Consider the following 27,747-nt stretch of genomic DNA (forward strand, 5'->3'; position numbering starts at 1 on the left):
TCTCTGGGAGAAAGAGCATCTTGGGTTGGGTTCCTAGAAAGCAAACTTGGAGATGGAGAGTACCACGTAGGAGGCATTTAAAGCAGTACTCTTGGGATCAACACTGTTTGGTCACCTCGAAGGGAGAGAGGGAAGCCAGAGTTGGGGGGAGTTGAGCTGCTGTGCAGTCTTAATGGATCACCTTCGTTATTCCTGTGGAAGTCCTGAGGATGGAAGAACCTTTGAGAGGCAGGCTTTTTCAGTCACTGATTACTTTCATCGATGTATCATTGGGTAGGAATCACCTGGGAAGGGAGTGTGATCTTGCTGAGGCAATACCCCAAAAGGGCTAACAGCTGAGGGAATCCCAGCAGTTGGGGGATGCGGCAGCACAGCACAGCCCACCACACAGGGGACTTCACTTATCCTGTATTTTAAAAAAGATTAATGATATGTATTAGAAAAAATATTTTCTTATTAAGAAAAAGAAGGGTTGTTAACAGATAACAGAAATGTTAGCAGCACTCAACATCTGCTAGATGGTGTATTCCAAGGAAACAAATGTTTGAAAGCATCTAAGTTAAGTGCCTAAGTGATGGTGTATATTTTTTATTCTAATTAAAACTTGTTTTTCCCATACCATTAGATTTTTTCCTGTGTAGACAATCTTATTTTAGGCAATTTTTCATTATTTCTTTCAAGTTTTAAGCAGAAAATTATTTTAGAATAGGCATTTAATGGCATTAACTTAGTAATTTAAAAGTGTGATTTCTGGTTTTAGGAAAAAAAACAACCATATATACTAGGGGCCCAGTGCACGAATTGTACACCTTGAAAGGAACTGTGGGCTGTGAGGCTGAGGTGGGAACAGGGGCAGGTCTCAGCTCATCCTCCATGCCCCCACCTGGCCCCTTGTTTGCTGGCAGCCCCACTCCCACTGTTCCCACATGCTGACCGTGCCAGCCCCTCTTGCACCTGCTGACAGCGCAGAGCTACTGGGGCCGCACCAGCAGTGGGTGCAAGCGGCAGCTGCTGCCCCGATCACCCCTCAGGAGCAGGGGGAGGTGGAGGTGGAGAAGCCCTCAGGGAGATTGGGGCTGGCAGCTGCTGCTCGCACCAACTGATGGCACCAAGCACTGGCTGCAGGTGCGAGCAGCAGCTCCAGCGCCGGCTGCAGGGGTGAGTGCTGGGCAGTACATAGAGCAAAGAATTTTCAGTAACCACCAGAGGCTTGCCCCGATGACAGCAATTGGTGCCCCACCTTGGTCTGGAGCCCCTGCTCACCTGCTCCACCATCCCGCTACGGCCGACACCTGCCATGTTCCGTGCGCGCTCCCTGGTGGTCAGCGCACGTCATAGCGACTGGTTCGGTTGTTCCACTGTTCGGTCTATTTTCATATTAGGGTTTTATATATATAGATATATATGACCTATTGACAAATTGTTCCCAAGTTGAGCTACTCTTTCTAGAGGAGTCCTAAAATACTTTTTTCTTCTAGGCACAACTCCAGATGTTCAGAGCTCAGTGGATGTTTGAACTTGCCCCAGGCGTAGGCTCTGGCAATTTAGAAACTCGATCTTGCAGAACAGCAAGAGGCTCTTTTCTGAAAGCAGCAGACACCAAAGTAAAGCAAGAACTGGCAAAAGAAGAAAAGTTAAGTATTATGGACATCGTACTTGAAAAATACTTTGACAAGTATACCAATTTATCCATCCCTCACTTCTCGGTACTTTGGGTGTTATCGCCACACCTTATGGGCTTCTTTCCTGCAGGTACACTATCTTCATGGACCTGTCTTTGATAACTTATTGATCCCTGAGATTCACTTGATCTCTTAGAGGTTGATGCCTCTGAATTTATTACAGAAGGGGAAAAATTATTCAAATGTTAACACCTTTTCAAAGGTCTTAATGCAATATTTTGTTATATTTTGAATTGAACAAATTTATAATGATGCATTAATCACTTCCTTATTCTGGAAAATTTCCAAAGTGCTCCCACTGGAAAAATTTTGGATGCTGTCTGATTGTTTACTTCTTTCCTATTACTTATTCACATGAAGTGGGCACAGCACCCCATCTAACTTTTCATTATTCTCCTGTACCACAGAAGCTGTCATCTTTATACCATCAGATCCAAGTTTTTATTTACAAGTAATTTGCCATTAAGTAATTGACATTACCATGATAACTAAAAACTTCCATGTTCATTTTGTTTTAATTTTTATGTTTTTATTAAATTGATTGCGGTGATATTGGTCAACATGATCATATAGGTTTCAGGAGTGGGTTACTATGTTACAAGATCTGTATATTGCACCATGTGCCCACCACCCAGAGTCAAATATTTTCCTGTCACCATATATTAGGACCCTTGTTTTAATTTTAAAATAATTACAGATTCACAGGTACAGGGAAGTCTTCTGGACTCCTTTCCCATTCTCCCTTGATGGTGATGTCTTACATAGCTGTAATACTAGGAAATATACATTGGTACAATGCATGGGGCTTACTCAGATTTCCTAGATTTAGAAGCACTTTTGTGTGTGTATGTAAGTAAATAGTTCTGTGCAATTTCATTAATGTGAAGCTTCATGTAACTACCACCACAATCAAGGTACAGAATCATCTTGTCACCACAAGGCTCCCTCTTGCTATACCTTTGCAGTTACACTCTCGTCTCTCCCTCCTCCCCTGCCATTCCTAACTACTGACAAAAACTGACCTATTCTCCATTTCTGAAATTTTAATATATTTTTAAAAATTTTATTGTTGAGAGTATTACCGATGTCCCCATTTTCCCTCTTTGCCCCCCTCCATCCATCTCGCACCCCATCCTGGGCCTTCACCTGTCTATTGTCTGTGTCCATGGACTATGACTGATTTGTACTTCTAAATCCCTTATCCTTTTTCATCCACCCCTCTAACTTTCCTCCCATCTGGTAACTGTCACAATGTTGTCGGTATCTATGAGTCTGTTTCTGTTCTGCTTGCTCATTTATTTTGATTTTTTAGATTGAATTGTTGATAGATATGTATTTATTGCCATTGCATTGTTCATTTTTTTATCGTTTTCTTCTTCTTAAACAAGACCCTTAACATTTCATGTAATACTGGTTTGGTGGTGATGTAATACTGGTTTCCGATAGCTGTTTATTGTCTGTGAAGCTCTTTATCTGACCTTTAATTCTCAATGATAGCATTGCTGGGTAGAGTAATCTTGGTTATAGGTCCTTGCTTTTCATCACTTTGAATATTTCTTGCTACTCCCTTCTGGCCTGCGAAGTTTCTATTGAGAAATCAACTGACAGTCATATGGGTGCTTCCTTGTAGGTAACTAACTGCTTTTCTCTTGCTGCTTTTAAGATTCTCTCTTTGTCTTTAATCTTTGGCATTTTAATTATGATGTGCCTTGGTGTGGGCCTCTTTGGGTTCATCTTGTTTGGGTCTCTCTGTGCTTCCTGGACTTGTATGTCTTTCTTTCACCAGGTAAGTGAAGTTTTTTTGTTATTTTTTCAAGTAGGTTTTCAATTTCTTGCTCCCTTTCTTCTTCCAGCACCCCCATGATACAAATGTTGGTACACTTGAAGTTGTCCAAGGGGCTGCTTACACTATCTATATTTTTGGATTCTTTTTTTCTTTCTGATCTTCTGATTGGGTGTTTTTTGCTTTCTTATATTCCAAATTCTTGATTTGATTCTCAGCATCCTCTACTCTGCTGTTGAATCCCTGTAAATTATTCTTTATTTCAGTAATGTATCCTTCATTTCTGACTGGTCCCTTTTATATGTTTTTTTTTTTTTAACATATTTTATTGATTTCTTACAGAGAGGAAGGGAGAGGGATAGAGAGCCAGAAACATCCATGAGAGAGAAACATGGATCAGCTGCCTCCTGCACGCCCCCCACTGGGGATGTGCCCGCAACCAAGATACATGCCCTTGACCGGAATCGAACCCGGGACCCTTGAGTCCGCAGGCCGAAGCTTTATCCACTGAGCTAAACCGGTACTGGCTCTTTTTTATGTTGTTGATGTTCTCACTAAGGTCCTTGAAGTTCTCACTAAAGTTTCTTGAGCATCTTTATAACCATTGTTTTGAACTCTGTATCTGGTAGTTTCCTTGCTTCTATTTTATTTGGTTATTTTTCTGGAGATTTCCTCTGTTCTTTCATTTGTGGCATGTTTCTTTGTCTCCACATTTTGGCTGCTTTCCTGTGTCTGTTTCTATGTATTAGGTAGGTTAGCTGTGTCTCCAGGACTTGGTAGAGTGACCTTGTGTATGTAGATGTCCTGTAGGGCCCAGTGGTTCAGCCTCCCCAGTCACCTGAGCTGGACGCTCCAGGTATGCCCTTGTGTGAGCTGTGCACTATCCTATTGTAGTTGAACATTGATTGATGTAGGTGTCACTGGGAGGGATTGATCCCCAAGCCAATCAGTTTTAAGGATCGACTGTGACTACAGCAGAAGAGCTGCTAGGCAGGAGCTGACCCTATGGAGCCCTGGACTTGTTTCAGTGGGGCTTTGGTGGTCACTGAGTCTTCCTCTTGAGTGTGTCACTTGTGGAGGTGGTAGAGTTGTAATCCAGAGTAGTCAAAACTGGTTCTGGAACCTCCTGGGAGATGCAAAGTCAGTCACTCCCTGTGCCCTGCCTGGGGCTACCCAGCATGAACTACAAAGCAATCTAAAGATGGCTTCTACTTGTATTGGGCTTGAAGGTGTCCCAGAGAGGCCCAGCTATGAACCAAGGTGGACTGCCACTAGTGCCAGGCCTGGGGCCACTTACTGAGGGGTATGGGGCATGCTGAGGCCAGCTGCTGCTTGTTTGAGAGATTTTAGGAAAGTCTGAAGCATGAAGCCAGTTGTATGGAAAAGGCACTGCAAATGGCTTGGTTGAGCCTGCAAGTATGGAGGGGTGGGGTTTCAAGGAATCACTAGGGCAGGGCAAAAAGTGTGAGCCAGGTTGATGGAGATTCAGATATGGCACTGGCCTGTCGCTCTGTGGTGGAGAGATCTCAGCAAAGGAGCAATGGCCTCTGCCATTACTTCTGTCTGGGAGAAAGCTGCCTCTCCAGCTCTTGCCCTGATTCCACACAAGTTAGTTCCTTCCTGAATGTCCCAGGTTCCTTTCAAGCTGCTGCTCAAGTGCTGGAGCTCAGAGGGAGTGAGTCTGAGCATGGGTTCTTTAAGAGGAGCTGCCTGAGGCAGCAGCCTCCATGTCACTCAGCCACAATCCCTTTGGTTTTTACAGTTCGAAGTTATAGGGGCTTCTCTTTCCAGCACTGGAACCCTGGGCTGGGAGGGGGCCTGGTGTGGGGCTGGGACCCCTCGCGCCTCAGGGAAACCTCCACAGCCAAGATATTCCTCCTGATTTTAAACCACCATATGTGGGAGTGGGACCAACCAGTTCACAATTCACCCCACATCTCCACTCCTACCAGTCTTGGTGTACTGTTTTTTCAATTCCCTAGTTGTAGGACTTCCTTTCAGCTAAATTTCAGGTGATTCTGAATGCTGATTGTTTTAGTTGTAATTTTTATGTGGTTGTGGAAGATGGCAAGTACCATGTTTACACCATCATCTTGACTTGAAGCATATAATTTTAATATTAAAAAATACTATATAAATGGAACCATACACTTTTGAGCTTGGCATAATTCCTTTAAGATCCATTGAAGTTGTGTGTATAAAAAGTTTGTTCCTTTTTATTGCTCAGTAGTATTGCATGTTATGGATACCCAATTTCTTTAACTATCCAGTTTAAGGACATTTGGGTTGTTTCCAGTGTTTGGCTATTATGTATAGAGCTGCTGTGACTATTCATGTGCAGGTTTTGCATGAATATAAGTTTTCATTTCTTTGGCCTAAGAGTGTAATTTCTAGATAAGTGCATCTTTGGTTAAAAGAAACTGCCATAGTCCCATAGGTGTGGCTGAGCCTCATCCTGTGAACCTAGAGGTCACTGATTTGATTCCTGGTCAGGACTTGATCCCAGTAGGGGGCATGTGGGAGGCAGCTGATTGATGTTTCTCTCCCATGGATGTTTCTCTCCCTTTCCCTTCCTCTCTTTCTAAAATCAATTAAAATTATATATATATATTTATATTTATATTTATATATTTATATATATATATAAATTATATATATATATTGTTTTTTATGAAGAAAAAAATAAACTGCCAAACTGTTTTACAGAGTGTTTGTACCATTTTATGTTCCCTCAGCCATGTACAAGTGATCCAGTGTCGCTGCATCCTAGTCAGTATTTGGTGTGTCATTACTTTTTAACTTTAGCCATTCTGATAGGTGTATAGTAATACTTCATTGTACTTTTTAAAATGCTTTTATTTCAGAGAGGAAGGGAGAGGGAGAGATAGAAACAGTAATGATGAGAGAGAATCATTGATTGGCTGGCTCTTGCATGCCCTCTACAGGGGATCGAGTCCAGACATCTGCCCGGAGTAGAATCAAACCATGACCTCCTAGTTCATGAGTCCATGCTCAAACACTGAGCCACACTGGCTGGGTCACATCATTGTAATTTTAATTTGTATTTCCCTAATGTCTAATGGCGCTGTTTTCATGTGCTATTTCCAGCTTTTATATCCTCTCTGTGAAATGTTGGTTTATCTTTTCTAATTAGATTGCTTATGTTTTCAGTGTTGAGTTTTGAGAGTTCATTTTGTTTTCTAAATGCTTTCTCTCAGTTTATAATTTGTCTTTCCATCTTCTTTAAGAGAATATTTTGCAGAACACATTTTTAACTTTGATGAGGTCCAATTTATCAACTTTTATGACTTGTGCTTTTGGTGTGAAGTATAAGAATTTTGGTTACTGCTAGATCTCCAAGATTTTCTTTATCATTTTTTTCCTGAAAGGTTAGAAAATTTTAATTTAACCCCATGATCATGTTCAACTTAATTTTTATGTAAGAGGTGAGGTTTAGGTCAAGGTTTGTTATTTTGCTTATGGATGTCCAGTTGTTCTAGCACCATTTGTTGAGTGGACTATTCTCTGCTATTCATACTCATTTTTAATACTGATTTTCAAAATATTTTCCACCGTTTATTTTTATAGGCTCGAGAACTCTTCCTAAAAGCAGTAGAAGAAGAACAAAATGGAGCTCTCTATGAAGGTAAAAACTCAGGGTCATACTGTCATGACATTTCTGAATAATGACTCTTAGTTACTGAGAAATTTTTTTTACTAGAATATATTTGGTATAGAAGATCAGTCTCCCTATATTTGAAATTGGTTCTTAAACTATCAAAAATAAAAATTTTATTTCTATATAACCTTACTCTTTTCAAAAAAATATTGCTGGGAAATATATTGATAGGATGAGTAAAATGACTTTTTTTAATATTTAGATTTTAATCTTCATTATTAAAGTCTTTAAAATATTACTACTTATTTAAAAATAGATTATGCTTCTTTTTTAGTGAAATTACTTCAGGGGAGGGGAACATTAAGGATCCATTGAGGAACATATTTTTTAAGTTCTAATTTATGTTATCTGTGAAGGAATACCCTTTAACTTTGTTTCTATTAATGGCTAATAGAAATACATAAGTAAACACAGTGATGGGACTATTTACCATATTATTTTTGTATTTGGGCTTTTATTTTGTCATAATAAAGCTAATAAGTGGGGCATAGGAAATATTATTTTGCTTGGAGCCCTTGAATATGCCCCTAAAATGACATTTTCAGAATTATTGCATTATTTGCAAATTTCTTCTAGTGATATTTCTCACTTTGAGATATTAAAAGGATCCAATTAATGTCTCTCCATAGTCTTAATTAGTTTGAAAAATTCCCACCTCCACTTAGTGTATAGTGATTCACCCAGAGTAAAAAAAAAAAAAACATGGCAGAATGTATTGAATTAAGTAGACTTCACCTAGTTGGCCTCTACAGCACCACGTTCTATTGGTATATCGCTATGTAAGATATTATCAAATATTATAACTCTAAACCCCAGGCCAGGGGATTTATTTAAAACAAAAACAAAAACAGGTTTTAAAAGTGATTTAGCTAAATAAGAAGCAGCTAGCTAGACTAAAGTTGGATTTGAAGAATAAATTCAAATAAAACCTCTTATCTTTTTATTCCACCCACTAGGGAGCATTTGATTTTCCTTAGCTCTGTGTTTTAGAAAAATTTGCTTAAAATTTTTGTTGTTGTTGGGGCTGTAGCAATTGCATTTTCAAAGTTTGAAGAAAGACATCTGCATAAGTTCCCTTCTGACAATACATAAGAGGCCGAGGGAAAAGATGGGAAGGGCTAAAAAGACCAGTAAAATGCAACACCTTAAGTTTCTGTAACATGTTAGATTTAGAAAGATTGTTTCTGAGTAGTAAGGTCCAGAAATGAGTTTGTTCACTGAACTACTGTGGCATGTAGATAAAGGGAATTTGACTGTTTGTAAAGAAAGTTACCAAACTAAACCACAGTTAAGGGTAATCAAAGGAAATGACAAAAATGTGTGGTCATAGCTAATTTAGCTTTATTTCTTCTTTTAGCCATCAAGTTTTATCGTAGGGCTATGCAACTTGTACCTGATATAGAGTTCAAGATTACTTATACCCGGTCTCCAGATGGTGATGGCGTTGGAAGCAGCTAGTGCGTATATAATTTGATAGACAGTAATACATAGAGTTTGTTAAAATTAAGCGTCTTTGGCCTGTTGACTCTTAACATGATAAGAAGATGGTACTTTTCTCTTAAGTCATATAGTGTTTAGTATAAAGACTTGTTGATAAAATTACAGAAATTTTTAATTAGGGAAATTTAATATTAAAATATCAAAATGCACATTTTAAATAAACACAACAGAAATAAGGTGATGAAAGAATTGTTTTATAAAAGCAGTGATTATTGAAAGGAGTAAATTACAGGGCATATTTCAACTTCTTGAAACTTATTTAAAGTCAAAACTATTAAAATGTAATTAGGCCAGAATTGAAAAGTGTTAATAATGGTTGAAATACGGTTTCATTACACTAGTCTTTCTCCTTTTGTTTATGTTTGAAATTATACATTTTTACTTACAAGGGGGCTTTTCATTTTATTAGGAAAATGCTGAATTGTAAAAGACTTAGTTTATTATTTCTTAAGGTATGTAGGTGGAATATCATTAACTGTATAACGTTGGTTTAAAAGCACAGGTGCAGGATATAAGCACTCCCCAAATAAACCATATTTCATTGGATAGACCCAGCTCTTGAGTCAGTCATGATGGTTTTATTTGATACAGATCAAGAGAATATATTTTGAAGTCAGTACTTTTGAAGCTATTTGCAGAACAATTATACTAGTAAAATTATTTTGGCTCAACCCTTTTATCCCCAGAAGCCCAATTTGCTGATAATAGAAGGGAAGGGAGTCTGAATCCATGAGAGAATGTCAGGTTTAAAATGAACAACGCTGCCTGGCTGATGTGGCTCAGCGGTTGAGCACTGACCTTTCAATCAGGAGGTTGCTGTTGTGAGTTCGATCCCCAGTAGGGGGTGTGCAGGAGGCAGCCACTCAATGATTCATCATTGATGTTTCTATCCCTCCCTTCCTCTGTGAAATCAATAACAATATATTTTTTTAAAAAGATGAACACCTAGAAAAATAGAGTTTGGGTAATAAGACATTATATTATCTATTATATTACTTCTGCCATGAAATAATAAGTTTCCTTTATCAATAACTTGTATTTATTACCAGTGTTTGTTAACTGCTTATAGTATTAGCACTTAAACTTTGGATAAGCCACATTAAAAACATCCCAATGAAGTCATTATTAATTGCCTATTTGGACATTTGGGCCAATAATATTGTTTGGCAGATTAGATTTAATAGTGTAAGGTAGTTCCTACTTAAAAGGAATCATTTGGGCTTTTGCTAAGCCTCTTTAAAATTTGGGTAGAATCATTTGCACCCAGTTCTTAGCCAGTTTTAGAAATAGACTCCAGTCAGCGGTTCTCAACATGTGGGTCGCGACCCCTTTGGTGGTCGAACGACCCTTTCACAGGGGTCGCCTAAGACCATCCTGCATATCAGATATGTACGTTACGATTCATAACAGTAGCAACATTACAGTTATGAAGTAGCAACGAAAATAATTTTATGGTTGGGTCACACCATGAGGAACTGTATTTAAAGGGCCAGAAGGTTGAGAACCACTGCTCCAAGTGTTGCTCAGGAAGTTTGTGTTAACCCCTAGAGTGCCGGGAGCTCCTCCTGTCTTTCACCAAAAGTGCTGGGAGCGCAATCATCATTTTTTTCTTTAACTGCTGTAAAATCAGCAAAAATGCCTTGGCAATTTTAGCATAGTTCCTAGGATATTGGTTGGCACTCAAAGGGTTAAAGAAGCATTCTTTTTCTGTGCAGTTCCTTTTTACAAACCTAGATGCTATGAAAGTTCTTGAAAGATGCATTTGTGGTTTTTTTTTATCATATATAATAAGCCATAAAAGTCTTTGTTTTTTTGGTTTTTTTGCCTTTTGCAAAATGTTGATAGAGTAGCTCTTGAATCCATTTAGACTCAACCACACTCATCCTTTGTTGTATTATAATAAGGTCTTCCTGGTGTCGTAATTTCATCCTCATCTAAGCCATTTGGTACATCTGATCATTTTTAAGGTTACTTTCAGCAAAAATGGAATTCTACACGTTTGTTTATATTGGTAGATGATTTGGGGGCCCTGCTAAGATTTTTTAAGTTTCACATTTTCCTCTAAATGTAGGGTGATAAGGCACATCTGTTAGAAAACCCTTGGTAAGTACCTCAAATGACATCTGTTTGACTTTTATCCAATTAGATGGATTACAGTCACTTTTATTTTTATTTTTTTAAAATATATTTTATTGATTTTTTACAGAGAGGAAGGGAGAGAGATAGAGAGTTAGAAACATTGATGAGAGAGAAACATCGATCAGCTGCCTCCTGCACATCCCCCACTGGGGAAGTGCCCACAACCCAGGTACATGCCCTTAACCGGAATCGAACCCGGGACCCTTCAGTCCACAGGCCGAAGCTCTATCCACTGAGCCAAACCGGCCTTGGCTACAGTCACTTTTAAAAGAATATGTTTACATGAGATTTTAAAAATCATGTGAAATTATCTTTTTCATTAACACATGAAATCTCTACAATGAAACTAATAAATTAAATCTCAACATTTGTTTTCCAAAATTCTAATTCTTTCTGGGTGGGAATTAAATTTGCTGAAGCTTTGTTATGGTACTCTGCAAGGCAGGGCACACTTTTATCACATCAAAGAAAAAAGCAGTAAGAAGTTGGCTTTTAGATGACTTTTTATCAAGAAGATTTGAAAATACTATGAAAAATCAGTTACTAAGCATTATGTTTTGAGATGGAGGCCCTTAGTGTACTCACCTCCCTCCTTTTGCAGCATTGAAGATAACGATGATGATAGCAAGATGGCAGATCTGTTGTCCTACTTCCAGCAGCAGCTCACGTTTCAGGAGTCTGTGCTCAAACTGTGTCAGCCCGAACTGGAGAGCAGTCAGACTCATATATCAGGTGAGAATTTACGCTTGTTATCAGTCCATGAGAAATACTTTAACCTTAGATTTTAGATTTCCAAACTTCCGAGGTCAGATAGCTGGTCTAGTTCAAAGTAAGATTGGAGATCTCGTTATAATTACGGTTTGTGTATAATAATAAGCTTTTCAGAGTCCAAAGTAGATCAGAACTTGTAGTGCTGTTGTTCAAGGATGCCATACTTTCTTCACTGAAGATCTAAGAGCGTGAGTGTCTGAGTTGTTGGGGGCTGTCCTAAGAAAATTGGAGGAGTACTAGTATCATCAGATGTTTCAGCCAAGTTGGGCAGTAGTCCTGAGATAAGCTGAATGTTTAAAAATGAATGGCTTTTTTTTTCTTTTCATATGTTAAGTGTTTCATTTGTCATGGGGGACAATTAGAAATTTTCAAAAATAACTTTTACTGTTGAATGCAATTACACACACATATATATAGTATATTATTTTCCTAGCACACTTATTTTAATATATCTTGGTGGCAAAAGATCTTCCAAGGGATAGGGGTGCTTTATAAAAGTAGCTTCAGATCTGCTCTGTACCGAAAAACACACACACACACACACACAAAGATATTTGTGTCTTCATGTTAGTAACCATTATTACTTTTGGGTAGTTAAATACACTCATGCTTTATGTCGGAGCAATACTGAAGGTGTGATTCATAAATTTGTAGGAATACATAAAGGTTTCTGCCCTGAGAATGAGACAGTAAGCGGTCAGGAGAGTCACTGAAAGGGTGCTTTTCTTTTGCAGTGCTGCCGATGGAGGTCCTCATGTACATCTTCCGATGGGTGGTGTCTAGTGATTTGGATCTCAGATCCTTAGAGCAGTTGTCACAGGTGTGCAGAGGATTCTATATCTGTGCCAGGTACTTACTTTTTTTAAACAGCTCAGGCAGTGGTAAAAGAAGGGATTATGGTCACTTGCCAATTTTAATAAAAGAACTTGATTGATGTTCTGGATAAAAGCTATTCTACAACAATTTTGCTAAGCTATACGTATGTGATTTTCTCAAACTACTTAGCATTTAAAGACTGGAATGCACGGGGTTTCCATGGTGTAGAATAATATGTGGAACAGATACAGTCACACATAGAGTAGTTTGCATGCTAGCTTAGTTGATAGAGCAAAGAAATCATGCAAAAAAAAAAAATACTCAAGCCATTTTCACAGTAACTCTAAACCCATTAAGTGGTAATGATTTAAATTTTGATTGCCCTAGAATTTTCTTTTAGCCCATTAAAAATTACCCTATCCTTTTGAAATCATGCTGTGTGAAGAGTAATCATAGTATAACATCATTTGGGACTGGCAGTCTTTCATGGGCATCTTATGTAAAAATACATCCTTAGTCCTTAGCATTTAGAACTATTTTGTAACTTTAGTTCTGAAATTTTAGATGCATTATTTTTAAATAACCCAATTTCATTTGGAGTCTTGTATCTTGGGTAAAATATTTGAATTGCTTGAAGTCTTTGGTTTTTGGTGATTCTGTGTACTATTCTATTTAAGAAGTACCTATTAAATATCTAGTAGATTACCACCAACCTTTTGAAATTTGGGTCTCTAGCACTGTTCCTACATAAACTTTTCTTTTGATTATACATGAGAAAACATAGAGAGGGAGTTTATTAAGAAAACAAATTTTCAGGGATTAAACCTCATATGCTATAAAAGAAAAGCAATCATTTTTTAAAAAAATGCATTGCAACATAAATTTGGAGGTGGTCTCTTTTTTTAATCTGGTTCCAGTATAATTAGTTTTACACCTTTAATACTGAATATTTTAAGTTATAAATGAAGTTAAATAGTTTTTGAGTTGTGTAAGAATCATGTGACTATTCAATACATCTTTTAACATCACTTTTTGCACTAATCCCATAACAAAAACTCATTGGCACTTCTTGTAAAATACATCTCCAGTCTGACCATTTTACTATTTCTCCAAAGTACATTCTGGTTCAGCCACCATTACTTTTTTCTTTTGACCTTCATAGTAGCTTTCTAAATGTTAGATTGGCTATATTTATTAAATATTTGGCTTTACCTGGTAGATTTTTTTTCTCATACTTTTTTATTTCTGCTTATGGCCTTTTCTGCTTAAAGAAGACCCTTCAAAATTTATTGTAAAACTGGTTTAATGATGATGAATTCCTTTAGTTTTTGTTTGTCTGGGAAACCTTTACCTCTCCTTTAAATCTGAATGATAGCTTTGCTGGGTAACTTGATCTAGACTATCAGTTCCTTTCTTGCAGCATTTTAAAGATGTCCTTCCACTCCCTTCCGACCTGTAAAGTTGCTGCTGAAAAATCAGCTGATAGCCATATGGGGTTTCCTTTGTATGTAACTCATTTTTCTCCTGCTTCCTTTAAGATTGTCTCATTATCTTTAACTTTTACCATTTAATAACAATATGACTTGATGTGAGTCTATTTGGGTCATCTTGTTTGGAACACTATGTGCTTCCTTGACCTGGGTGTCTGTTTTCTTTCCCAGGTTAGGAGAGTTTTCAGCCATTATTTCTATAAATAAGATTTCTGATCCTTCCCTCTTTTTCTCCTTCTAGGATCCTTATAATAGGAGTGTTTGAGCACTTGAAATTATCCCAGAGGTCCCTTACTATCCTTGTGTTTTATAATTTTTTATTCTTGCTGTTCTGATTTATAGATTTACACTATTCTGTCTTCCAGGTCATTGATCTTTTCTTCTGTATCATGTAATCTGCTGTTGATTCCTTCATGGTTTTTTTTATGCCATTTGTATTCAGGTCTGCCTGTTTATTATACCTTCTCTTTATAAAAGTTCCCCCTGAGCCCTAACCAGTTTGGCTCAGTGGATAGAGTGTCGGCCTGTGGACTGAAGGGTCCCAGGTTCGATTCTGGTCAAGGGCATGTACCTTGGCTGCAGGCACATACCCAATAGGGAATGTGCAGGAGGTAGCTGGTCAATGATGTTTCTCTCTCATCGATGTTTCTAACTCTCTATCCCTCCCCCTTCCTTTCTGTAAAAAATCAATAAAATATATTAAAAAAAAAAAAAAGTTCCCCCTGAGTTCCTTTATTCCACACTCAAGTTTGGTGAGCATCCTTATGACTATTTAAAAAAAATTCTTTATAAGGCAAATTACTTGTCTTCATTTCCTTAGAGCTTTTTTTTCTGGAGAATTTTCTTTTTCCTTTATTTGAGAGAGATTCCGTTTGTCATTTTGACTTTCGATGTTTGCTTATTTGAATTAGACACAATAGCTATTTCTTCCAGTCTCGGAAAAGTGGCTTTATGTAGAAATGGCCTCTGTATAGGATCTGTGTGCCGGGTGGTTTTGGCAGGCTAGTAGGGTGCTGAGTAGGTGCTAAGGTTTTCAGGGCACTGGTCTACCAAGTCGGAGATGCTCTGGGTGGGGAGGTCAAATGCAGGCAGTAATGCCCTGTTGACCCTGCTTGTTCCCTCATTCAGGGGCAAAATGGGCTTGGGTGAGGTGTCTGGGAACGTGCTGCAGCGACCTTGCCCATAGGCCAGAGCACCTGGAGAGAGCCCCCCGCCCTCCCTATGGAAGGGGGACATAAACAGTGTCGCTTACTGGCACCGCCCACCCAGGGAGGTCCTGTGGCCCCTCAGCCTTCTCTGTACAGTCTCTCATGCTGTTTGGTGTAGAATATCGGCGAGGCTTTATTGCCAGGTAGTTTTAAGAAGCTGGTTGGAGTGGGTCAGGTGCATGCAGCACTGGCAGTGTTGGCTTGAGAGGTTGGAGGGCTCCCTGCAGAGAGGCCAGAAGGTGCATGTGATGCTGATATCCCTGTTGGCTTCTTTTATTTGGAGGCAAAAGGCCCTGGGCAATGGAGCTGGGAACTCACTGTGGTGATCTTGCAGGTAAGCCCAAGCACCCAAGTAAAGCCCCTGTTGAAGTGGAGGGGGACGTAAGCAATGGCGCCCACCAGCTCCTCCAGCTCAGAGGCGTCCCCTCGGCTCCCAGAGGGCTCCTGTGGTTTCCCAGGCTTCGCTGTTCGCCTTTCTTTGCTCACGTTCAGAAGCTGTTCTCTCAGCTCTCAGTTTTCATGCCGGAGTAATTGCTCACTGTATGTGTGTTTATTTGAGTTTGCTTATCAGAGGGGGTGGGTTCAGCATCCTCTAATGCCACCACCATTTTGGACCTCTCCCAGAGTCATCTTTTAAAAGCAGAAGTCATGCTCAAAACCCTGCAGTGACCTTTATCATTTTTTTTCTTTATTGATTAAGGTATTACATATGTGTCCTTATCCCCCCATTGCCCCCTCACCCTCCACCCCCCACTCTTGCCCTCACCCCCCTGGTGTCTGTGTCCATTGGTTAGGCTTATATGCATGCATACAAGTCCTTTGGTGGATCTCTCCCCTTTACCCCCACCCTCCCCTACCTTCCCTCTGAGATTTGGCAGTCTGATTGATGCTTCTCTTTCTCTGGATCTGTTTTTGTTCATCAGTTTATGTTCATTATATTACACAAATGAGTGAAATCATGTGATATTTATCTTTCTCTGACTGGCTTATTTCACTTAGCATAATGTTCTCCAGTTTCATCCATGCTGTTGCAAATGGTAAGAATGCCTTCTTTTTTATCGCAGTGTAGTTAGTATTCCATTGTGTAGATGTACCACTGTTTTCTAATCCACTCATCTGCTGATGGGCACTTAGGTTGTTTCCAAATCTTAGCTATGGTAAATTGTGCTGCTATGAACATAGGGGTGCATATATCCTTTCTGGTTGGTGTTTCTAGTTTCTTGGGATATATTTCTAGAAGTGGGATCACTGGATCAAATGGGAGTTCCATTTTTAGTTTTTTGAGGAAACTCAATACTGTTCTCCACAGTGGCTGCACCAGTCTGCATTCCCACCAGCAGTGCACGAGGGTTCCTTTTTCTCCACATCCTGATCAGCACTTGTTGTTTGTTGATTTGTTGATGATAGCCATTCTGACAGGTGTGAGATGGTACCTCATTGTTGTTTTGATTTGCATCTCTTGGATGATTAGTGACTTTGAGCATGTTTTCATATGTCACTTGGCCTTCCTTATGTCCTCTTTCAAAAAGTATCTACTTAAATCTGTTGCCCATTTTTTGATTGGGTTGTTTATCTTCCTTTTGTTAAGTTGTATGAGTTCCCTGTAAATGTTGGAGATTAAACCCTTATTGGTGATAACATTGGCAAATACGTTCTCCCATGCCGTGGGCTTTCTTGTTGTTTTGCTTATGGTTTCTTTTGCTGTGCAGAAGCTTTTTATTTTGATGTAGTCCCAGTTGTTTATTTTCTCTTTGTTTTCCATTGCCCTAGGAGCTGTATCAATGAAGATATTGCTTCGGCATATGTCTGAGATTTTGCTGCCTGTGGATCCCCCTAAGATTTTTTATGGTTTATTAATTGAGCGATTTCTGGGTTCTCTATTCTGTTCCATTGGTCTGTTCTTGTGCCAGTACCAGGCAGTTTTGAGAACAGTGGCTTTGTAATACAGCTTAATATCTGGTATTGAGATCCCTCCTACTTTGTTCTTCTTTCTCAGGATAGCTGCAGCTATTCAGGGTCTTTTTTTATTCCAGATAAATTTTTGGAGAGTTCGTTTTAGGTCTGTGAAATATGCTGTTGGTATCTTAATGGGGAGTGCATTGAAACTAGATTGCTTTAGGTAGTATGGACATTTTAATGATGTTGATTCTAACATTCCATGAACACGGTATGTTCTTCCATCTGTTTGTCTTCCTCTATCTCTTTTTTCAGTGTCCTGTAATTTTCCGAGTACAGGACTTTTACCTCCTTAGTTGAGTTTATTCCCAGGTATCTTAATTTTTTTGGTGCCATGGTAAATGGGATTTTTTTAAATCTTTCTGTAAGTTCTCTATCTATATCTATATCTATCTATCTATCTATCTATCTATCTATCATCTATCTATCTCTCTCTCTATCTATCTAAATATATATTTAAAAAAATAGAGAACTATGCTAATTAACCAGGACTCCGTAATGGGTCGACTGGATAGGAGGTTGCGCGCGCAGCGTTCCGGGCAGGGGCCTCTGCGCGCGCCTGTGCTGGGGGAGGACCTGATCAGTAGCTGCCGCAGCTGCTTCAAGGGCCAGAGAGGGAGGCAGGGCTGGACCGGAGGGTGGGCAGCGCCGCGCAATTTCGAATCGTGCGCTGGGCTCTTATTTGGTGTATAAAAATGCCATATATTTCTTGGCATTAATTTTGTGTCCTGCTACATTGACAAATTCATTTATTAAGTCTAATAATTTTTTGATGGTGTCTTTAGGGTTTTTTATGTATAAGGACAGTTTTACGTTTTCTTTTCCAATTTGGATGCCTTTTATTTCTTCTTATCTAATTGCAATGGCTAGCACTTCCAGAACTATGTCGAACAGGAGTGGTGAAAGTGGGTAGATGACCTCTATCTTACTTAATAGACACTCCCACCTGTAAACTAGGACCTCACCTGCCCCTGACTACCCCTGAAATTATGTAGTCTATACTTCACGGTGCTCACTTTGCTGCAACCATGTAGCCTGTTTTGCTCCCTGTTAGAGCATACCAGCTACACACTTACCTGAGGGTCTTACACTTGCTACAGTTTCTGCCCAGGGTATTCTTCATCACCTCCCAGAGAGGCCTCTCTCAGCCACTGTATCTAAAATAGTCTTTATTTTCCCACCATGACTTCTTTGTCTATTCACCCTGCTTGCTTTGTTTTTGCACTGAGCACATTACTTGAAACTTTGTTTTCTTGCTTTCCCAACAGTAAAAGAGCAGGGCCTTTTCCCACCAATCTATATCCAGACCCAGGACTGTGCCTAGCAGGCACTCAGCAAGTACTTGCTGAATAGAAAATGGCTGGTAGCAGGACCATTTCTGCATATAGGGACTTAGCCTTTTACATATATTGATGTTGTACTTTTATTACTTAGAGACCCTGAAATATGGCGTTTGGCCTGCTTGAAAGTTTGGGGCAGAAGCTGTATTAAACTTGTTCCATACACATCCTGGAGAGAGATGTTTCTAGAAAGGCCCCGTGTTCGGTTTGATGGTAAGTTGAACCCTTTAGAACTCAAGAGAAATAGAGATTTGTCACGTTGACTTTGATAAATACCCAGTCTTAGTTTTCGCTAACAGACCTAAGTATTATGAGCATATTTAAAGGAAACGACAATAAAAATGAAGCTAGAAATGTGCTATATGATTTTATTTTTAAAATGTTTAAATTTTTTATGTTCCTAGTTCTTTAAAATAATGTTTCTTTTTTATAGGCGTATATATCAGTAAAACCACATATATTCGTCAAGGGGAACAGTCTCTTGATGGTTTCTATAGAGCCTGGCACCAAGTGGAATATTACAGGTACAACTGTAGTAAACTGAGTGAGTGAAAAATTCTCTCTCTCCGAGTATTCATTCATTAGTTATTGGACATCTCTTCTCGGTAGCTTTTGCATTTATCCACAAGACGGCCCTCAGTATTTTTATCAACTATTTTATTAAGAATTGTACTCAAAAGAACCAATGGGGTACTACAAATTTAAAACCTCCTAGCCTCTAAATCTAAGAATCATTTTACATGTTAGAGTTCTTCCTTATCTCTTGACCTTGGTGTACTCATTTGCCGTTTCCAATAGCTTGTGCTCTTATTCAGCCTTTTTGTTCATCAGCTCATACTGTGAGAAATAAGTAGATATGTGAACTACTGTGTATTGTGAGATTCCATTTCTGTTTGACCTTAGTGTTTTAGGAAAAAACATACAGAACTTTAATAGAGTATTATTTAATCTAACTTTTGTATTCAGTGAGTGAAACTAAAAGTTCAACAGTTCCCTAGAAGGAAGATAATAAAATGCCTTTCGTTCTTTGTCGCTGGCCTCACAGGTTGTCAGTCATGTTTTAATGATGTTTTGCCAGTCCTTTGGCCCATGGTATTTCCGTCTCGGTTTCACAGCTATGGCTAGGTTGAGGTACCAGTAGAGAAGGACGAGTTTCATACTTTGTGTGTGGTGTTTTTTGGCGTTCTGTTTCTGTTACACAGGTACATAAGGTTCTTTCCTGATGGCCATGTGATGATGTTGACAACCCCCGAGGAGCCTCAGTCCATTGTTCCTCGTTTAAGAACTCGGAATACCAGGTAGTGTGTTCCTATAACACTTGTTTTCTATCCAAGTCCCATTTTATATGAATGGATAGGTGAATGTAATCCTGTGGTTCCTTCACTTACCACTGGATGATTTCACAAACAGTCACTGGGTGGGCATTTGTGGAAAAGATCAATTCTGTACCTTTCCCCTGGAGAGTGTACTTCAGTGGGTGTCTGGGGCCTTGAAAACTACGTTCGCTCACATCCTAGCTGATTCTTCTCAAGCAAGTTGCTTAAACACCTTATAATCCATTACTTCCTAGATTACCTAAATACATGTAATAACTGATTAACAGACTTAGATTTAAAGTATTTTTTTATTTTTAGAACTGATGCAGTTCTACTGGGCCATTATCGCTTGTCACAGGATACAGACAATCAGACCAAAGTATATGCTGTGATAACTAAGAAAAAAGAAGAAGTGAGTATACAAGGTTGAAGTAGCAGTTTACTTTTTTTTTTTTAATCCTCACCTGAGGATATTTTTCCATTGATTTTTAGAAAGAGTGGGAGAGAGAGGGAAAGACAGAGAGAAATATTGATGTGAGAGAAACACATCGATTGGTTGCCTCCTGCACACACCCCAACCAGTGCCAGGGCTAGGAAGGGGTCTGGGCCAGGGAGGAGCCTGTAACCGAGGTACGTGCCCTTGACCAGAATCAAACCTGGGGCCTCTCAGTACGCAGGTTGATGCTCTGTCCACTGAGCCAAACCAGCTAGGGCTACTTTTGAGTACCCTTTCATTCAAGGATTCTTGATTAGAAAGGGTCAAATATACTATTTCATTATTTATACTATTATACAAAATGTATGTTGACTTACAGCATTTCTCTAAAGCAGTGGTTTTCAACCTTCCTAATGCCACGACCCTTTAATACAGTTCCTCATGTTGTGGTGACCCCCAATTTCATTGTTAAAAATTGAACATAATTAAAGAATAGTGATTAATCACAAAAACAATATGTAATTATATGTGTGTTTTCCGATGGTCTTAGGCGACCCCTGTGAGAGGGTCGTTCGACCCCCAAAGGTGTCGCGACCCACAGGTTGAGAACCACTGCTCTAAAGAGAGCTGGAGTGTTTTCTAAAATGTGGTTATTTTTAATTCGATCAGCTTGTTTGTTTTTCTCCAAATGGTTTTTTTCTGGTCTAGGTTTTTCACATGTGAAAATGGAAAGCCAAAATGTCCTGTAAAGTAACTAGTAAAATGATACCAGAATATGATTTTTTTAGCTTTTCTCATTTTGAATCATAGGGGATTTTCTTCCTAAGTTAGCTCAAATGAGTAATTCTTTCATAAGGATATTCATATAGAGAATTTCAACTTCTATTGGAAATAAGCTAATGTAAGATAATTCCTTCATCCCATTCTTGCAAAAGAATGAAAATGCCAAGCAAATATGATTGCTGGATTATTACACTCTAGAGGGCTTTAGACTCTTAACAGATCAAGGACCTCATTTTCATTTTTTACAACCTTTCTTCATGTGCAATTTTTTTTTGTCCTGGTTAAAAACCATAGTGAAGTCAGTTGTGAGAAAGTTATAATAATTACTAGCCTATTGCTTTTATAAGTTGGTGTAGGATTTGAAAGAAGTTTCCCTTGTATTGAATCCCCCTTTCTTCTCTAGCATTATGTGTCGAGACAGTTAGGGTAGGGTTCTCTGTGAGTTCTAGTCCTATCACCCTGTGGCCAACTGTTGCTGGCTCCTCCCCCCCGGCTCTGGTAGGCTCCTGAAATCGGGCAGCTTCTGTGGGACAGAGTTGCTGTGAGTGACCTTGGCCATGAGTTTCCTGAGGTCAGAAATGGGGAATTTGTGAGATCCTAGTTGTTTAAGTTTTATCTAGTAAGAATTTAGGAACTCCCATGTAGAATGCCCGTTTTCTCTTCAGAATATGATAACAATGAAACCATATGTAGTGTTGATACTTTTGTGTTTTTAGCAACAGTATTTGCAGAAGTGTGATTCTAATGAAGCTTGTCACATTTATTTATCCATTGACGATTTTACCGTTATTGCAAAAAAAGGATGCTTTTTCTGCAGGCTTCACCAACTTATTTTCTCTCTTTAAAAATTCCCAAGTGTTTTTAAGTAGAAGGAAATACTAGCCTTTGAGATAGGAGGTAGAAGTCTTAATTCCAATCTGAAACTGCTGTGTTAACTCGTTTAAGCTGCCTGGGTCTTCATTCTTTTAGCTATTAAATAGCAATAATGCAATCATATTTAGTACATGAGGTTATTATTATGATTAGGGGGGAAAAACTTGTTATTCAAGACACTCACACATTTGTATGTGATATCCAAAACAACTCTACTATGTGCAAATGTTATGTTATTCTTGCATAATACAGGGGTGGGCAAAAGTAGGTTTACAGTTCATATGGAGAAATATAAATACAAGAATAAATAATAATGCAAGAATAAACTCTGTGTTTCACATACTCACAACTGTAAGCCTACTTTTGCCCCACCCAGTATATTCCAATAAATATTCTTCTAATAATGAAATCTCATTACAGTTCATGCATCTTTTCTTTTACAGAAACCACTTGACTATAAATACAGATATTTTCGCCGTGTCCCTGTCCAAGAAGCAGATCAGAGTTTTCATGTAGGACTACAGCTGTGTTCCACTGGCCACCAGAGGTTCAACAAACTCATCTGGATACATCATTCTTGTCACGTTACATACAAGTAGGTGAATGTAATAAAAATACCAAGGTTACGGAATAAATGTGTACTTCATGTCAGGCTTAGGACACTCTCACATGATGTTAACCTGAGTTAATATTGTGGAAGCAGAGGATAATATTATTCTGCAAACCCAGAAAGTGGCCAAAAAGAAAAAAACTGGAACTGAAAGTGGGCCAGGCAGTGGAGCCCGTAGCTCACAGTGCCAGTGGAACGTGGTTGGGCACCACTGCTTTGGAAATGAGAGCGGCTTTCCATGAGTAGAACGATAGTCATTTTAAGCTGTTCATGTGTCGACTTATTCAGGGCAGTTTTACAACATCAGATTTTTTTCTTCTCCCATGTTTGTCTTACCGTTTTTTACTTTATTTCCATTTGGTTTATCCTCAGGGATTATACACTGATTTAAATAAGTCTGCTAAAAAGATCTCTTGTATTCCAAAGCCAAATCTATTAGTTCTTATATATAAAGTTCTTTGTTCTATGAGTTAGGACAGTGGTTGGCAAACTCATTAATCAACAGAGCCAAATATCAACAGTACAATGACTGAAATTTCTTTTGAGAGCCAAATTTTTTAAACTTAAACTATATAAGTAGGTACATTGTTATTAACCTAATTAAGGTACTCCTGAGCTGGCCTTTGCTAAAAACATCCTCAATCTGAGGGGTCCTCAGCGAACGTACCCCCACTTCTTCTAATGCCACTTCTTCAAAATAGACTCGCCCATGCGACTTCTGTGCATGGGCCATGAAGTTTCAATCACACTGTACGTGCGCCTGCAGGTGGTATTTTGTGGAAGAGCCACACTCAAGGGACCAAAGAGCCGCATGTGGCTTGTGAGCCCCAGTTTGCCAACCACTGAGTTAGGATTTTTATTTTTTACATTTTATTTTATACTAGAAGCCGGTACACTAATTCGTGCATGGGTGGGGTCCCTTGGCCTAGTGGCCAGTCGGTGCTCATTGGGGCCATCTTGCCCAGTCCCAATTGGGGCTGGCTGGTTTTGGGGAGGGACCGCGGGAGGTTGCCTGTGGGAGTGCACTGACCACTAGGGGGCAGCTGCCCAACGCAGGTAAGATATCTTTTTTTATGGCTGAGTAATATTCCATTATATATATATATATATATACACACACACACACACACACACACACACACACACACATATATACACACACACACACGTGTGTGTATATATATACACATATATGTATGTGTGTGTGTATGCATATATATATATGCCATATCTTTATACATTTGTCTATCTATGGACACTTAGGTTGCTTCCATATCTTGGCAGTTGTAAATAATGCTGTAGTGAACATAGGGGTAGATATTTCTCTTTGAATTAGTGTTTCTCTTCAGGTAAAACACTCAAAAGTAGAATTGCTGAGTCTTTGTCTCTTGTTACAGCCTTTGTTTTAAAGTCTGTTTTGTCTGATATAACTATTGCTACTTCAGCTTTTTGTTATTGTTTCCATTTGTGTGAAATATTTTTCTGTCCTGTACTTTCAGTCTGTGTAGGTCTCTTATAGACAGCATTGTTTTCTTATCCAGTCACCCTATGTCTTTTGAGTGGAATGTTTAATCCATTTACATTTAAAGTAATTATTGATAGTTATAGTTATGTAGTTATTGCCATTTTATTATTCATATTTGTTTTTCTTAAAGAAGTCCTTTTAATATTTGTTATGCTGGTTTGGTGGTGATGAACTCCTTTAGCTTTTTCTTGTCTAGGAAGCTATTTATATCTCCTTTGATTCTAAATGACAGCCTTAGTGGGTAGAGTAATCTTGGTTGTAGGTCCTTGATTTTCATACTTTGAATATGTCATGCCACTCCCTTCTGGCCTGCAAAGAGGCCCCCTATACCCACACTATGGCAGTCACCCCTTGTTCCAGGCCTGATGGTTTCCTCAGTTCCCAGAGTTGGTTCCCCAACTTTCTCTCTGCCGTCTCTCTCTCTTGTTTGTTGTGCAGAAGCTGTTCAGTTGGCCCTCAGTTGTCTTTCAGGAGAATTGTTAATTAAAAGTATTCAGTTGATATGTTCTTGGGAGGAGGCAAGGTCAAGCATCCTCCTATACTGCCATCTTGGACCCTTGAGTTAGGATTTACCTGTAAGAAATCATTAATGAGCAGAGAGTATGTATGAGAAAGGAACAGTACAGAAATTTTAAAAAGGAATTAATAAAATATCAGTTCATGTGGCTATTGAAGTTAGATGCTGTTGGAATTGAAAGAATACTGGTGTGTGACTGAAGGCTTTCCAATCCAGTTGAATCCAAAGTTCTGAGAGAACACGTTTTGAGATCACCTTCAATTAACCTACTTCACAACCTTGACCATCTTATTGAAAACTTTTTGGGCACATTTCTCATTTTTGAAGGTCCTAGAAGTTTTCTTTTTTCTCACTTATCTCTTGTTTGTTTCTCTCAGTAACCTGTGGAATTTTTTTCTTTCCAAAGAAAGAAACCAAACCCAGAAGTAGAATCAAAGAAAGATATTATAAGAGGCATTGTTTGTAGCTGCTAAGGTTCGCGTTGACTTCCTTATCTATACTAATAAAAGAGTAAGATGCTAATTAGACCAGATGTCCTTCCTGACAAAGCCGGGGCTGGGAGGGAAGCCTGGGTCCTGGGTGCCTGCCGGCGGCCAGAGGGAAGCCGGTGCCAGCAGTTGGAGGAAGGAGGTCCTACTCTTGCATGGATTTCGTGCATCGGGCCTCTAGTAATATTTAAAAAGGCACTTGAACTTTCTGCTTTTGCTTATTTCTCCTTTTGAGGAGAAAAATATAAAAGACTAGTAGTAGTGTAACTTGTCATTTGCTTTCCTTCCCTCCCATCTGTAATTATGTTGTTGCTCATACAAATATTAAATTCTATTCTAGAACTTTTTGAAAGGCAACTGAGCCCTAACCGGTTTGGCTCAGTGGATAGAGCATCAGCCTGTGGACTGAAAGGTCCCAGGTTCGATTCCGGTCAAGGGCATGTACCTTGGTTGCGGGCACATCCCCAGTAGGAGGCATGCAGGAGGCAGCTGATCGATGTTTCTCTTTCATTGATGTTTCTAACTGTCTATCCTTCTCCCTTCCTCTCTGTAAAAATTCAATAAAATATATTAAAAAAAAATTTCTATTCTAGGATTATAATTCATTCTAAATTACATTTTAACAAAAGCCTTAAAATGTCTATTGCTTTTGACTTAGAAATTCTACTCTTTAGAACATGTCCAAAGGACATAATAAAAAATAACACATTTTTAATTGCCCAGTACTGAAAACAACCTATATCTCTAACAAAAGGGGAATTATTAAGTAAATTGTGGTACAAGCAGACAGAGAAATATTATGCAGCCACTAAAAATGACTTCTGAAGAGTATTTAATGATGTTAGGAAATGCATGTCATGATGTTAAATGAAAAAAGCATGATCACTAATAGAGTGTAATCTCAATAGGAAAACTTGATAGGTTGATGTGTGTAGAAGAAACACTGGAAAAAAGTGTTTTGTATTGCTGTATCTGAGTGACAGAATTATGAGGGACTTCTTTTTGGTACTTTTCTAAATTTTAAAAATTTTCAACAATGAGCCTATATTTAAAATTTATTGAGCTATATTTAAAAAATCTTAAGGCTAAAATATAAAATAACTCCCCTCTAGAAATATGCAAGGATTTTAAATGAATTAAAATTTCCTGGTAACTTGTAATTTTGTGCATTCTTTCTAGGTCAACTGGTGAGACTGCAGTCACTGCTTTTGAGATTGACAAGATGTATACCCCCTTGTTCTTTGGCCGAGTGAGGAGCTACACTGCTTTCTCAGAGAGGCCCCTGTAGAGCCTCGCACCCAGTCCTCTGTCAGTGTTGCATGAATGAAAGCATATAGCGCAAAAGAGCACCTAAGTTATAAATGTACATACACATATATATATATCTGGAATTGGAACTTATTTTACATTGTTGGAGTTCTTTTAAGAAGAGTATAAATTGATTATTATTTTTTTTAATTTAAAGGGATAGTTGATTCTTGGGTGTTTTGTTTTAAAATTAAGAAGTTGATATTAGACGTTGTTTAAACACATTTATGTTGTGAAAAACCTTAATATGAGCTTTAAATAATGCCCTTTTTCAAGAAGATTTCTGTCACATCAGTCTGCTGCCTGGTTGTTCCACTACTATTCAAGTGGTCAGGGGAAAGCTGTACTGGATAAGTATTTCTTTTACGCATGGCATACTGTCTACACTAAAGGCTCAAAATGTGAAAACCTGTTCTGGATTTGTTTGAAACAGTTTGACCCATAGAGGTTATAAATAAATGTTTCTTTCAAGAAACTGGATTTGGATGGCCTCTTTTAAACATCAGAATAATAAACTGTCCCAGGGTAGCCAGCGAAGGCTTAGGAATCACTGCCTCATTTCATCGTTGGTTTTTATATGCAGCCACAGGCTAGAGCTGTCTGCACTTCAACCTCATCCATTAAGTGAGAAAGAATGAATCTCTCAGCACTGGAACACTTCAACAAGATCAAACAGCCATCTTCATTCTTAAAAGAACAGTAGAGGATCATGTAAACCCAGGCTAACTTTTTCCAGAACTAAGATTGGGAGAGAGCTAGCCATCAAGTAAACTACGTTACCTCCCTAGTAACAATACTAGTAGAATTTCAGAGTTTGTGTCTGGCAGTCCTACCAGATTCAGATTTCTTTTTGTGATTCAAATATAGGTAGAGTCAGTACTCAGTATTTTCAGAAATCAATATCTGCAGGCACAGTTGCTTTCATATCGATGTTAAAAGGCACTTCATACATCCTTACAATGCAGTATGGGATAGGCCAGTTGGTCGGCAAACTCAGTAGTCAACAGACCCAAATATCAACAGTACAATGATTGAAATTTTTTTTGAGAGCCAAATTTTTTAAACTTAAATAGTTTATTAACTTAATTAGGGTACTCCTAAGGCTTAGGAAGAGCCACACTCAAGGGTCCAAAGAGCCGCATGTGGCTCGTGAGACGCAGTTTGCCGACCACAAGGATAGGCCTTTTAAAAAGCCAATACATGCCCAGCCAGTGTGGCTCAGTGGTTTCAGTCACAGTTCTATTCCTGATCAGGGCATGTGCCTGGGTTTTGGGCTCAATCCCCAGTAGGGGGCATGTAGGAGGCAGCCGATAAATGGTTTTCATCACTGATGTTTCTATCCCTTCCTCCCTCTCCCTTTTTCACAAATCAACAAGAACATTTTAAATAAATACATAGCCAATACAAGTTATGTTAAAGATGAAAATTAAGCATGTTTAGTTTGGGTGGGTACAGAAAGGAGAGAGTTCCACTGAGGTTGGCTCTTTGCAGCAATCCAATGTGACATGTTCCTCGAATTAGAAAAGA

The 27,747-nt window shown here is 38.8% G+C and overlaps 1 protein-coding gene across 1 annotated transcript; it reads left to right on the forward strand.

Moving 5' to 3' along the window:
* The first annotated feature begins 1,478 nt into the window (after positions 1-1,478).
* Positions 1,479-26,699, forward strand: FBXO9 (F-box protein 9). The gene is made up of 11 exons (XM_081094131.1): positions 1,479-1,634; positions 7,054-7,111; positions 8,502-8,601; positions 11,385-11,515; positions 12,289-12,403; positions 18,459-18,577; positions 18,798-18,888; positions 19,567-19,662; positions 19,999-20,092; positions 22,216-22,367; positions 26,092-26,699. Exons 1-11 carry the CDS (start codon positions 1,491-1,493, stop codon positions 26,198-26,200), a joined length of 1,209 nt encoding a protein of 402 aa, XP_080950257.1. The 5' UTR covers positions 1,479-1,490; the 3' UTR covers positions 26,201-26,699.
* Positions 26,700-27,747: the final 1,048 nt, after the last annotated feature.

This window comes from Myotis nattereri (assembly GCF_964212035.1).
Source record: "Myotis nattereri genome assembly, chromosome: 6".
NCBI classification, from domain to species: domain Eukaryota; kingdom Metazoa; phylum Chordata; class Mammalia; order Chiroptera; family Vespertilionidae; genus Myotis; species Myotis nattereri.

Bases quoted from the DNA above. Each gene is read 5' to 3' on its own strand.
- FBXO9 (XM_081094131.1), top strand. From the start codon at position 1,491: ATGTTCAGAGCTCAGTGGATGTTTGAACTTGCCCCAGGCGTAGGCTCT. The intron at 20,093-22,215 runs GTGAGTATACAA...TTTCTTTTACAG, and splicing joins TAACTAAGAAAAAAGAAGAA to AAACCACTTGACTATAAATA. The intron at 22,368-26,091 runs GTAGGTGAATGT...CATTCTTTCTAG, and splicing joins TCTTGTCACGTTACATACAA to GTCAACTGGTGAGACTGCAG.